General features: G+C 37.7%; 1 protein-coding gene across 9 annotated transcripts in view; it reads right to left on the bottom strand.

Moving 5' to 3' along the window:
* The window catches only part of ZNF638 (zinc finger protein 638), a 57,637-nt gene that overhangs the window by 20,114 nt on the left and 23,758 nt on the right, over nt 1-13,765 (bottom strand). For 5 of the 9 annotated variants that reach the window (XM_068943875.1, XM_068943872.1, XM_068943869.1 and 2 more), the window contains exons 7-19: nt 12,735-12,881; nt 12,173-12,331; nt 11,828-11,886; nt 11,601-11,644; nt 10,410-10,481; nt 9,776-9,952; nt 9,605-9,676; nt 8,490-8,542; nt 6,786-6,917; nt 6,510-6,638; nt 5,951-5,992; nt 3,704-3,844; nt 1,963-2,088 (exon numbers count right to left, since the gene is read on the bottom strand). In XM_068943875.1, coding sequence (XP_068799976.1) covers nt 1,963-2,088; nt 3,704-3,844; nt 5,951-5,992; nt 6,510-6,638; nt 6,786-6,917; nt 8,490-8,542; nt 9,605-9,676; nt 9,776-9,952; nt 10,410-10,481; nt 11,601-11,644; nt 11,828-11,886; nt 12,173-12,331; nt 12,735-12,881 — 1,353 coding nt within the window. The remainder of the gene's footprint in view (nt 1-1,962; nt 2,089-3,703; nt 3,845-5,950; nt 5,993-6,509; nt 6,639-6,785; nt 6,918-8,489; nt 8,543-9,604; nt 9,677-9,775; nt 9,953-10,409; nt 10,482-11,600; nt 11,645-11,827; nt 11,887-12,172; nt 12,332-12,734; nt 12,882-13,765) is intronic. The other 4 variants (XM_068943874.1, XM_068943873.1, XM_068943877.1 and 1 more) reach the window with 1 other exon arrangement.

A 13,765-nucleotide genomic window follows, 5' to 3' on the forward strand; every position in this document is an offset into this window, starting at 1 on the left:
CAAACTTCAGATAATTTTAAATGAAATACAAAATACAGTGGGTCAGAAGAGTGCAATTCATCCCACCCAGAGATTCAGCAGTAGGGGAAAGGAGAGAGAAAAACTTCTGGGACATCTAATCCAGTCTCGAATCATTCAGAATCGATGAAAGAACACACTACACACCTAATTTTAGTTAGCAGCATTTCGCCTGGAACGGGACCCTGTCTCTCCTTGAGACCCTGCACCAGAGGTCCAAAGGGACACATGCAGGCCAGCCCTACTCTACCACTTGCATATCCATAATATCACAGCTACCAACTCCTCTGGTAAAGGTGCACTGCTCACAAGAAAAGTTAAGCCAGTGCTCTGAATCAAATGCATTAAAAGCATTTATTTTCATTGTTGTTATACTGGATCTATGCTTTTAAAAACTTTAACTTTTAGAAACCTTAACATACTTCTACTGAACAAATGATGCCCTTGAGCCTTTTAGTCCACGGCTAAGAAGGACAGGATGCATAAGAGCTGGGAAGGCAAGCTGATCACAGAACCTATACAGACAACGTTTCAAAGAATCACTCTTATAGAAATGTAAGCAACTGATGGATTTTACAAAGACCAGAACCTACACTTGCACAGTAACTGCTGCTCAGCTTGGAAAGGGGCACTATAACTCCTTCAGAAAGACATCTGCATGCCCAAAATCACATCTGGCTGTCTATCATCTTATGGAATTGCATCTCTGATGGTCTAGGACATAACTACTGCAGGAAAGCCAGAAACAGGCATCTAAAAATCTCTATTGACACACAATGTCACATAAAAACGTGAACCCTGAACACCATATAGCTACCCACCAATCTTTGGAAATAGAGATGCTTTTCAAGAAAGCAGAAGAAATTGCCAATGCAATAGAGAAAAAGCTATAATACAAGTCAGTGATTAGCAGACAACTTATTCTTAAAAAAAAATTCAAAATTCATTGCGATGCCTGATGAGATTACTGACCCCTTTGTCAGCACAGTAAGTCAAAGTACACACCTGAATGATTTTTTTCCCCCCTGTTGAAATAACAGACTGATGCCCTTGTTTCCATTAGGCATCTGAAGCTAAGCTTCTCCTTGGTGTTAATTAAAAAAAAAAAGATGTCATTCCACTACAGGCACATCCTTTTGTCTCAACAGTATCTCAGAGTCTTCCCACTGAAAAGGAATAGGAACACACAGGGAAAGAAGGCTCCAAGGATGGAATTCACATAGATCATCACTTAAAAACACCTTTCTCTGTCTCACAAGCATGGAGTTTGATAAAAGATTTAAAAAAAAAAAAAACACACACACACACACCCCACAACACACAACCAACTGCACACATTCACACACTCTGTTCTGAATCTTGACAGAAACTGCTGAAAGTTCGTTCATGTACTGGCTACTCTGTCCCTATTGCCTCAGTTTTTTATTAGCTTAAAAGAGCAAATATAGCTAGAACTCAAGAGGGAGGGGAAAAAAAGTCAACCTATATCCTCCTGCAATAAACACAGCTTGGAAGAAGTGGCAAGAGATGAAGAGTCAATCACTGGATAGACACATGATAAAATTCTTTTGCTGAGAGAGGATAAGAGAAGGGAGCTGAAAAAATGAGAAAGCGCAGGGCAGGGTGTCATGCGGAACTAGTAAAATGAAAAATCCTCATGTTTGAGTGTAGAATCAACAGCACTTTATCTCCATGTTCTGAGAGCTGTCTGGATACATGTTCTCCGTTTGGAAGTCAGAAAGCTACTAGCAACCTGGCTGTTCACGTTCACATTCCTCAGTTAGAGCTCTTTAGCCATCCAGGCCAACACACACTAACAACTCTTCTCACTGGTGTTTCGCTGTTGCAGTTTGCTGTTCTTTCATTAAATCACTAACTACTCTTTATGGAAACACTGTTTTACTCTATAAAAATAATATACTTTTTAAAAAGAAGTAGTCTTACCTCAGCAGACTCTCTACTGGGTGACAGCGTACAGGTCAATGTATGTTCACCCATGCTATACGGATACTGTTTCAGGAAGCAGTACATCGATTTAGCTGACTTTGGACTATCTAGCTGTAGAATTGCCTAAAAGAGAGAAAGTACAAACTTCAAAAATCTATTACTCCTGTCTGATCTCCGTACTTTAGAACAAGTTTGCCAAATTAAGTTGGAATAGCATGCGATAGCTAGTATTTCTGAAGCATTTCAACATCTTCATTTTAAATTAGCTGTAAGTAGCATTTTCTGATAGAATCACGTATGTTCTGGATATGGAAACCAGTGAGTGGACTCTCCTCTTTCTGAGAGGCTGAAGGAAGAAATCTCTCCTGTTTGGAATTATCTTTAGAACTAAATAAAGAATTGCATTACAAAACAGCAGTGCCTTGAACTCCCCTCCCCACGTATGTCCAGCCTTCTGGATCCGTATACATTCGGCTTTGATTCTGCTGTAATTGATGAGTACCATCCCATGAGGGAGGACTAGGGAAAGCACATGCCCATAAAAAACAAAAAAAAAAACACACAAAGTTACAACTGACTATCAGGAGAACAGTAAATGAACTGCACATAAAAATTTATCTACTATACTAAAAAAAAATAAATCTCTCCCTTCTTTACCTCTTAGTTATCGCATACAACAGGACCAAAGAGTTTCAGCTGGAAAATCCTAAAGGTGATTGCTACTAAAGTTGTGTTTTAAAGACGTTATTTTTCTTTTTTCTTTTTTCCAAATCAGTCTTATATAAATACATCACTTGCCTCCACCTCCCCTTTTTTTAAACCTCATTGCCTTTTCAGGCTGTTCGCTTCAACTCTGGCTATTGAGATCCGATCAGAAAATACTTGATTGAACAGCTTGCTATGACAAAGTGCTGATTCCATGGAATTAAAGCATTTGCGGTTCAATGCAACAGAATTAGTCGAAAGTCTGGAAATTCGCCTGAGAGGTTTTTCTGACTACTGAGTTCTTTCTTCAGTCAGCTCTTTATTGCATTTGAAAATCTAATAAGTAGTTCCACAGACAGCAAGAAATACTATCTTCTTATTGCAAGCATCTTCACCTGTTTCACAGGTTAGAGGCTGGACACTTAAAATATCCCACAGTAATTGCAGTAGAAGTGCTTTATAATGATTAAAATAAAGATATATAAATAAACAGTGCATTTCTGTTCTACAAACTAGATTTACACTCAATGTTAAGTGCAAAAATTGCAACACTGAAAATTAAAATGTCAAAGTGTTTTGAAAGTCAAGTCATTTTGAAGTGTCCAACAAAAAAAGAAGTCACAGCAATTTTGACATTTTCACTTCTCATTTCAAAAAGGATTTTTCCCTCAACTTTCCCACAAAACAGGGATTTGTTTTTCCCCTCACTTCTTCCTCTGACATCAAAGAGGAACAATTTTTCCTGCCCTTTTGGGAAGCTTTACTTCCAGAGTGTGGCAAACTGTTTTGGTGTTATTCAGCAGAGCTAACAGCCTAAAATATTTTTTCCCCTTCCCCATTGCTCCCAACAAATAAGATAAAACTATTTTCTTGCTGAGGGTGGGTGGGGAACAAGGCCTACATTCAATTCAGAAACTTTGATCTCTCATTAGCAAAGCATTTTTGGTACTGGGAGATGAAAAATCAACTTTTTTTTTTTTTTTTTTTTTAAAAACATGGTGCTTCACACAATAGAAAGATGATCGTGATTTACCTTGTTCTTGTTCTTCAACACCACATAATGATCCACTCTCCCAAAGCGTAGTCCCACACAAACTACTTCAAGCTCTCTGTATCCATCATCTGGCAAGTTTCCAAGATGCACAAACTGATTATGTATAGTTTCAGTATTTACCTAAATAGAAGTAATCAAAAAAATTGCTGTCCGTTAACTCTATTACATATTTCATTAACAACTACTGGGCTAGGTTAGTAAAAATCCCATAGATAGTCTCTGTATCACTTAGATCTCACCCAAAGAGAAAGCAGATTCACATACATCAGATGTTCACATTTTCAGATTCACACAAGATTTTCCAGTTTCTCCCACACAATCCATCAAAAGAACCAGCTATACTTCCCAGTAAAGAATATAAAACTTAAAAGGAACAAATGCAGTGCTTTATTTTAAATTATCAGTTTTTAAAACTGACTAGTAAACTTTAAGAAACACTGCAAAAATATAGCTTTAAGTTTAAATAAAATCGGGTATTTTGAAAAGCAGGTGCAATCTAGTCAGACTATAAGTCAGGCAAGGCACAGAAACCTATTTGAGAGATTCCAGTCCTGGTTTTTAAGTTGGAGTTCTGTTTACACGATCAGTTTGCAATGACAGAAAGCTCCTTGGTCAAACATAATCCTTTTGTATGCGTCAATTTGTATATGGAGCTTCGTAAGAATCCTTGTGGAGATTAAGAATGATCCTTCCATCACATTAAAATTTGAATTTATTATGAATATAAGATGCCATGAAGATTTTATTAGCTGCCCAAACCTAAAAAAGCAACCGTGGCTGAACAGCTCCAGCCCAGTTACCCAGGCAGCGAGACTTCCCTTTCGACCTGAATCTCCCGGGGTGAAAATTCTCCTCCCAGAGGAGGAGCGGTACCTCGATACCAAGGTGGTACACCGGTAGGCTCCTTGCAAACAGAGCCTCCACTGTCATAAGAGGACGTTCAACTCAAACTGGTAGTTTTCCATACTAGTGAGGGTTCCTTTACCACCACGGGGAACATGCTAACAAGGAGACCAGTAAGTCTCTTCTTACCAGGAAGGTCTCTGGCACAGAATGTAAGAGTGAGCTAACATCAATAATGTAATGCCAGCAGAACTATACGCTGAACCCCAACACCAAATACTTTGTGTGAGGCAGTAAAGGGAAGGGCCCTGAGGCCCAGAGTCAAATGGTATCCGGCCTGTGAAATCAGACTTAAACTGGTTGGATTTTAGAAACAGAACTACGCCCACCCTCAACAAGGAAGAGGTTTCTTTCCTTCTTGACAGGCTTGGTATGTTTTTCTTCCATTATCCACCACTTTACCAGGAGTGGAAAAGAAACTTTTCACCACACCAGAAACATAAGAGGGATAAGGCAGCAGGAGCGTTAAGAACTCAGATGTTTGTTGCAGCCAAACAACAATCATAAGGATAAAGTAGATAGTCCCCAATCATTTGGGATTGAAAATTCAAGCCTTTCAGGGTTTCTTGGAAAATAATTTATCAGTGACAGGGCTCTTCGCAGTATGCTTTTTGGCCAAGTACAATTAGTGTCTGATATTACTGTTCTTAAACTCACTCTTGTGAAGTTCTCATGCTCCAGGGACACACATTCAGACCCAATGACTGAGTCTCTATTGAGAGTATCCTGAAGGTAAGCTACAAAATATTTTTAAACAGACGACAGAAAAGCTATTATTTCCTTCATCTCTACCTATCTACACCGCATAAAAATGCACTGTAAGTCAAATTCCAGCTTGCATTTAGAAAAGCGGTGAAGGAAGAGCAGAGATATTAATGCAGCTGCACTGGACTGAAGAAAGTGCAGAGGCAGAGACCAAAAAAAATCTGTCCAAAAACATGCTGAAAAAGCAGGTAGCATTATACAGGCAAACACTGAATCTTCGCCAAGCTACAGTGGTTCAAAGCTCACTGATAAAGAATAAAAAATTGAAACAGACCCATGACAGCAAAGGAGAGGCTCTCAAAGGACTCCTATTAAATGTTTAATCCCTTGCTCTTCATGCACCATGGAGCTATATTAAGCGAACACTTACTTCTCCTGTTGCTTGTTCGTTCTCGCATGAAAACATACGTAAACAACTAATTACAGAGCAAGTTTAGATAACAATTCTATCAGCCAATATTTCAGTTCCAGTAAGAGGGGTGGTAATTCCAACTTTAATTAACGTATTTTGATAGCACTGAAACGAAAGACTAGATTGCCATCCAAACTGCAACATACCTTAGGGTCAGAATCTTTGATGATAGCAGTAAATATTGCTTCCTAAAAAAGAAAAAAAAAAAAGGTTAATTTTGAACAGAACTGTAAAACAGCAGCAGCTAACTGGGAGTCACAGTCTCCACACGAGGAATGAAAACTTTTTAGTTTCTGCTTTATTAATAAAACCAGCAGCATCAGCACTTCTGACAATCTCTCACTTCTGTGCTATTCTGGTATCACCAGCCTCTCCCCCCCTGAAAGAATGTTTGTGATTGATGTCTGGAAAGGGAGAGAAACTACATGAGTCAGAAACCGTGACACATTCAGGGCATAAAGGATTGGTTCAGTAACAAACTATTCACAGCCTCAGAGAGCAGGATCCAAAAGATATTTAACAGCATCTGTATTCAGTAAGACACACTAGCAGAAAGGAAGAATAAAACAAACCTTGAAAAAAGCCAGCTTAAAGACAAAATCTTGCTCTGTATTTCAACGTCATTAAGTATCTTACATTTCCAGTACTTTTTTTTTTCTTTTCTTTTCTTTTTTCTTTTTTTTTTTTTTTTTAAAAAAAGCTTACCTCATCTTTTATAGTCTTATACTGAGGTACCATGTCAATACAGAGCTGATTTCCATCCAGTGACATTGGAAAGCAAGTATAGAATTTAACCATGGAATCTGCAGATTTTCTGTTTATTTCTAGATATGCCTTTAAAAATAAAGAAAAACAAAAGAAGCTATAAGAAATTTGAGTTTTAGCAAAACAATCTCAAAACAATGTGTGCTGCATTATATTATCACATCCACACTTGCTGCTTCTCTAGATAGAAACACTACCAAATACTAATTAAAGTACCTTTTTATGAGATGATAAAATTAACACATCTCTCAGTCCTCCAAATGGCTTCGCTAAGTTGGAGACTTCCTCAACAGAATACCCTTTTTCAGGTAAGTTTGAAATAAGAACCACACATATATCATCAATTTCCTGTAAACAAACGGAAGTAAATATTACAGGTCCTTCTTCAACTCTAAATCAAAACTGCTGTATTACTAAAGAGAGCATTTACTATTACCATGTAAAACCACCTTTAAACTGCATGAAGGCTGAAAAAACTTGCTTAAAAACACGTAATTATACATGCAATTACCCCAAAACTAAGGATTATCTAAATCTTTTAGGATACAGTAGCAGAAAGGCCTAAACAATTTTTGTTTTTACTCCGTTCTCTAATGATGTCATGCAATAACCTTAATTGCTGCTTAATTGAGGACATAGTTTTAGGTTAAACTAATTCTGCACACACCTTGGGTTCTCCCTTACTCTCTCAAAAATCCAAACCAAACCAAAACCTTGGTAATATGCCACTGTTTTAGATCTATGATATGCCCAAATGTCAAGTACTGCAGGTCTGTACTGTGCAAATATTGCACCTCAAGAGAATATAAACAGAACTAGGAGAAATCCAGAGTACAGCAATGCAGATGATCAGAGACCAAAGTAGATTTAGCTTAAGGAAAGACTGCACAGAGAAAAAAAGAAAAAAAAAAATTGCGAGAAGCATGATATGGTAGAGGTCTATCCACTCACAAACAGCAAGGAAAAATTAAAGAATCAACTAGAAAGCACTGAATAAGACTAACATGCAGTGGATTCAAATCAAAGGTAGCGCTTTTTAAGACAACACACCAACACCTTGGAAACTCATCACAGTGTGTCGTTCAAAAAAGCGTCTGATCCCTACACAAGGGTCACCAGTAACTATACAAACACGTTAGGGGACGACAGCTGTAGTTTCAACATTGAAGCTTCTCTCCAGTGACATCCTGCGCTAAAAGCGCACCATAATTTGGTGATGTAATATTCCTTCATGCATGACAAAATGATTACGTTCCTGATTTATTATGAGCTAGAACCTTCACTATGGAACAAAAAACACCAAGCACAAATTGATAAGTACTAACAGCATGTTCTAAACAGCAGGGACCGTTTAGCCTGGAGAAGACTGAGGGGGGAATCTTATCAGTGCATTTGAATATCTGAAGGGAGGGTGTCAAGAGGATGGGGCCAGCCTCTTCTCCGTGGTGCCCAGAGACAGGACGAGAGGCAACGGGCAGAAACCGCAACACAGGAAGTTTTGTCTGAACATGAAGAAAACCTTTGTTCACTGTGAGGGTGACAGAGCACTGGCACAGGTTGCCCAGAGAGGCTGTGGAGTCTCCATCCTTGGAGATGTTCAAAAGCCGCCTGCGCATGCCCCTAGGCAACATGCTCTAGGTGTCCCTGCTTGAGCAGGGTGGGGTTGGAGTACATGATCCATCTCCAGAGGTCCATGGTGTAACATACATTGGAGATATCGCTGTACTTAAGACCAAAAGAGTGAAAGTATCTTTTTTTTGAGTTTGTATACTTGCCTCTCTCATGTACCATGCATGTTCCAGAAAAAGAGTTTTCTTTGTTTTTAACTATATCGTCAGTAACCTCTCTCCATACACTTTTAACTAAATTTACACTGAATTTGTACTTACAACATCCAGATTCAAGCAACTTTAGACTGACCTTGCTAACCGATTCCACTGACTCTTCATTCTTTGTAGTCACTATAGTAGCTTCTTAAAAAAAAAAAAAAAGAAAAGAAGAAGAGGGAAGGTTAATTTAGCAGTTTCTTTAAATACTGCAGAACCTTTAGAACTTCTTACGTTGTTCCTACATTTTAATCACCATTGTCACTCTGAAAAACTAAATACTCCATTTAACTTACAGCAACAAATGACAGTGGTGAGACACATGGAATGTTACGTGCATGCATTCAGAATGGTTTTTAGTAGAGATAATAAAAATTAATTAAAATCACTCAATTTATACTTGAACACTTTGCTGACATGAAGGCTGTATCAGTTAAATGTTCACAACCATAGGACTTCCTAGTAGGCATATCAGGACTATGTAGGTGCTCAGCATGTGCACACTTGCTCTGTCTCTTTTCCCTGGGACAAGTTCATAGAGGTATCTCGGAGGCTTAGAAAAACATGGAGAGCAGCAAACAGGGAAACACCAAACAAACAAGACAGGCAAGCACAGTTAAAAGATTGTCACTTCTACTGTAAAATGCTTCTATCTACATAAAACTGTCCAGCAACTATGACCTAGTGGAGACAAAGCAAGAATAAACTACTATCATATGCATAGTATCCAAGAATTAAGATACACTTAAACTATATTTAAACTCGTTACAGGCAAGTGAAAGTATCAGTTACAAAATATAGGGGAAATAGTGTCTACTGAACCAGATCCAATCAGGCAATGTAAAGCAACAAGACTAAAAGAGTTAGTGGTGGAGCTGGAAACAGAATATACAGAAAAGCTCAATTCTTTGCTCTAATGAGTTGTAAATAGAACTCCCTGTGTTGCACTGAAAAGGTGTAGGTAAAAATACTAAGCCTGCTGAAAGAGGTCAGTCTTGGGGGTGGTTTTAGCCTCTCTACTCCCATTATCATGATGGGCAGTTCTTTTATGTTTCAGTCAGTGAACCTGCTTTAACCCTTTTCTTCTCTGATACCCTGTATCATCTTAATTTCTGAAGAGTTCCTAGTCTCCAAAGTATTTTCATTTAGTTCACAATAACAGAGAATCCTAGCACAGAAATGAAAAAAAATTGTCAGTTTGCAATTTACCTTGATCAGCTAAAGCTTCATTAAATTGATTCGAGTCCACCCCCACAACTTGAGGCATCTGTGCAAGTTCCTCTAAAAATAAATAAAGTCAAGAAGACATCACAGTATTAAACTTCACATAACTTGTAGGTAGGAAAGTAACTTAAAACAGCATGAGCCTATCAGATATACCTAGTACGGATGCAGGTTTATTCATTCCTTTGGCTTGAGTCTCCTCTGTCTTCACAGGCTCCATAGCTGCGTCACCTTCTGTAACCTTCTTTGATTCTGACAAGTTAGTTTCCCCAACTTCCATTCCAGGTTCTGTTGATATCTTTGGATCTTCAGGCTTCTTTTCTTTAGATTTCACTGATAAGTAACAGTATAAAAAAAGCACACTTCATTAAGAACTGCACTATAAAATTTTCTGTCAGATATTCAAAGGCATCCTCTCTTCCTCGTTACAGCTGAGCAAAGAATTTACATATTGGAAAAGGTCATTCCATTCTAGCTTTGCAAAACAGGTGCACTGTTCCATTTATGTGAAAAGGTCTACGTCTTGAAACTTTTCTTTCCTTGAGTCTTTGCTATTCTAGATCTGCAAATAGCACTGATTATCATTATACTAGCCATGTCACAAGGCGCAAAAAGGGTGCTTGCTTATCTAACAATCTATTACAACGGCAAACCCAATAAACAGGGTGAAAGGCTGGGACACACTACCTTAATTATTTGTTCTAGAAACAGTATGGAGGGGAGAGGTGATGGAAGATCAGTTGCATATGTTTTCCCAGGAAAGAGTAAGAGTCCTCCTCATTTGCCTTACCTGCAATATTTGAAGTCTTATTGATTTTACTATCTCCTGTCACCAAGGATTTCTTAGTTATTTCTTTTTTACCTAGGTGAAATATCCAAAAATAAGTCAGTCAGTAGAAATGCTTATTTCTTAGGTCTTACATTTGAGAAGTAAGTGTAACAAAAGAGTTCTAAAATATTTTCATATGTATTTTTATCTGCGGCAACTGAAATGGAGAGAGCTTTAAGTAGAGGACACTAGCTGCTTTAAACATGAATTGACAGGAAGAAAAAAAAAATCCCAAACTTAAAAGGTAAGTTAATTCCAACAAACTATTGAGAAAGCCATGAAGCAGAATATCTTTTGTGATTTTGTTTAACATCTTGCTCCTGCAAACAGGCTTGTGTGTTTTCCCTCCCTTTAAATGACTGTAAAAAACTCAATTTCCATATGCGAGACAACTGTAAGAAGCACAATTACATGAATTTTAACTCCATTTAACTCCATTTAGTTTCCATTAGCTGGAAACTAAATTCAAAAGTGACCACACTGAAGAATGAATCAAGACCGTGACATTTTTGAAAAGCACAAGAGAGGTTTCCCACAAAAATAACGTCTGGTCCCTAATTTTACTCAGAAAAATTGCTCATGAGAGCTAATAAAATAAGCAGGAAAAAACGATATGGCTGTTACTTCCATTGTCTCAACAAAACAAAACTCTTCTGAAGTTTAACTGACTTCTGATGCATTTGCTGTGGCTTGTCCTGTTTTCATTAAAGTACTATTAAAAAAAAAAAAGTTCTCTAACGACATGACAAACAAGTTTTTCTGCCAGACCAATTGCACACTATTGAAATAATTTCCTTCTGGATCATTAGAAGACCAGGCTATCAATTTAAAAACATTTCAAAGGTACAGGAATATAAGACACAGAGAAACACTAGAAATAACCGTGGAACAGAATATTAAATATGTTACACAAAGCTCAGAGTCAATTTAAAGAATGCTGCTTATTTAATGGAGTCACACCATACTTCTCTTTCATAGTTCGGGACAAACATTTAAAACTTGAAAACTTATTGAAGCATAAGCACAGGTCAAGTTTTTACAGCTGCTTTGAGCTGCTTCTAAGTGCTCAGAAAAAGCACTCATGTTAAACCAAAGATATGGGAAACGAAGGGGGAGGGCAATAATAGATGTATAACCAGGAAAAAGTCTCACCTGTAATGGATTTAGCAGTCTTAGTGTTGGTGCTTTGATCTTTTCTATTATGAGCAGGCAGAGGGAAAAAAAAAGAAAGAAAAATCAGGCTCAAAGAAAACTGATCAAAAGAGCTGAAATTTCTCAAAAACATTAAAATAAGAGAAAACAAACAGAGATATACATCCATTTTGTTTCCGATTGTTATTGGTAAAAGTGATATTAACGCATGTAAGGGCAACACTTACTTTGTACTTGGTGCAACTTTCTTAATAGTCTGAGCCATTTTTTTGATGTTCATTTTGGCCTGCAATTTACAGAAAGAACTTTCACTGCATCGTTATATATATTTTCGCTTCAGTGCGTACGGTACCATGACTTTATACGTTAACAGAAGCTGTATCTTTTACTATTTGCTAAACAGATACTATTCACAAATAACAGTCTTCAACAAGAAAAAAGGGAGAGCTGGAATTAGATATTTGCAAGTCACGAAGAAGAAATAAAAAAATACATTTAAACTTTTTTTTTTCCCCCCCTGGGGAATGTAAACAAGTTTATGGAACAAAGTACAGAGCTACAAAAAAACCCACCATTCTGTTCTCCATCACGCTGTTTACCTGGCCAGCAGGTGCTTTGGGCTTTTCTGCTACACTTATTTTCACACGTTTCCCATTTACCAGCACTGGCACAGTTTCGCCATATTTCACAGCTGCTATCACTGCTTCTTTGTAGTTCATTTCTAAGAAGGCCTAAAACAAATGGCATGTTCAATCATATGTTTATGTTATAGGTACAAAATACAATTAAGTTTCATTTTTCTTTCGAAAAATCTGTTCATGCCAGAATTGCATGTACTTCTCTCTCCAAGTTCATGTAAAGCTTGATGAAAAAGCCTGGACTTCACTTTTACAGAAAAAGCATCCTAGTTCCCTCTAACAATTAAGACTTGGGTAGCAAGCAAGACTTAGCTTTATAAAGCTAACACTCCCAGTTCTTTCAAGATTACATATGTGATCTGTAATGACAAACTGTTTAAGAAGTCTTACCCTGCGAGCAGTCGAAGATCCAGATATGAAGTCTTTCATTGTTTGACAACTTATTTTCTACTCTAGACACACGGAGGACACAAAAACATTCTACAGGAAAACTTACCTCATTCCTAGAGCGAAGTACAAGGAGATCACTAACTTTGCCAAATGGCTGAACAATTTTTTTAATGTCTTGATCTGAAAAGCCATCATCTGGTAAATCAGATATTTGAAGGACTGTCCCACAGCTCAGCAGTTCCTCTCTCAACAGCTAAAATTTAAAGACAAAACAAAAGAACAAACGCTTTCCAAGTCAAGTCCAGTAAAATCTGCAATGATAAAAATTACTCAAAGTCTGAAGCAGAGAGAGCGCTTAGTTAGCTGTGGTATTTTGAGTATTTTCGGTTTTACTTCAAAGGTAGATCCACAACTTTGTTCTTCCACCACTCTTCAACTTTCAGCTTATCGCAAGATACGGCATAGGATTACCAAACAACATTGGAAATGCAACCCTTTTGTTTTTAGAACGTATTACCAACTTATATAGTTTCAGTTGTCTAGGCTGTAAGGGTGTATATAAGGAGCTGCAAAACTCCACTACTTTCCTTTTAATACTATCTAATAGCCTTCAATAGCACTAGGCAATGCTCTCTTTGTTTATCATTTAGAGGCTAGAAACTACCACGGATGACTGTATCCATCACAACTATACAATAGTAACTAAAACACAACAACCATTTATAGAGAGTTGCTCTAAGAGATCCCAGCGGTTAATATGATGGACTAAGATGACATCGGCTTAAACATCTCCTTATGACAGGACTGGTAATTTCTGTGCTTCACCTTCCCTCTTTGACCAGGGAAAATTAACACTTTTGCCTCCTATCCTTCACTTCCATTTACGCAGTAAATTCTTCTGAAGAGAGGTCATCACTCACAGTATAAACAAACAAGTGCTCAGCAGAATAGGGACTCAAACTTAATGGGCTTTTTTTTTCTGCTGCTGCAAAGGAAATACCACTTTCCTACTTTCCACCTGACAAAAAGTCCTTACTGCATTACTTATCACACTTACTCGCAACCAGCAAATCTTTGCATTAACCCAGCAATCTATCGCACAGAATCCGCCAACAGCTACTCAGAAGGAACAGCCAA

The sequence above is a fragment of the Struthio camelus genome, chromosome 4 (genome assembly GCF_040807025.1).
Source record: "Struthio camelus isolate bStrCam1 chromosome 4, bStrCam1.hap1, whole genome shotgun sequence".
In the NCBI taxonomy this organism is placed as follows: Eukaryota; Metazoa; Chordata; class Aves; order Struthioniformes; family Struthionidae; genus Struthio; species Struthio camelus.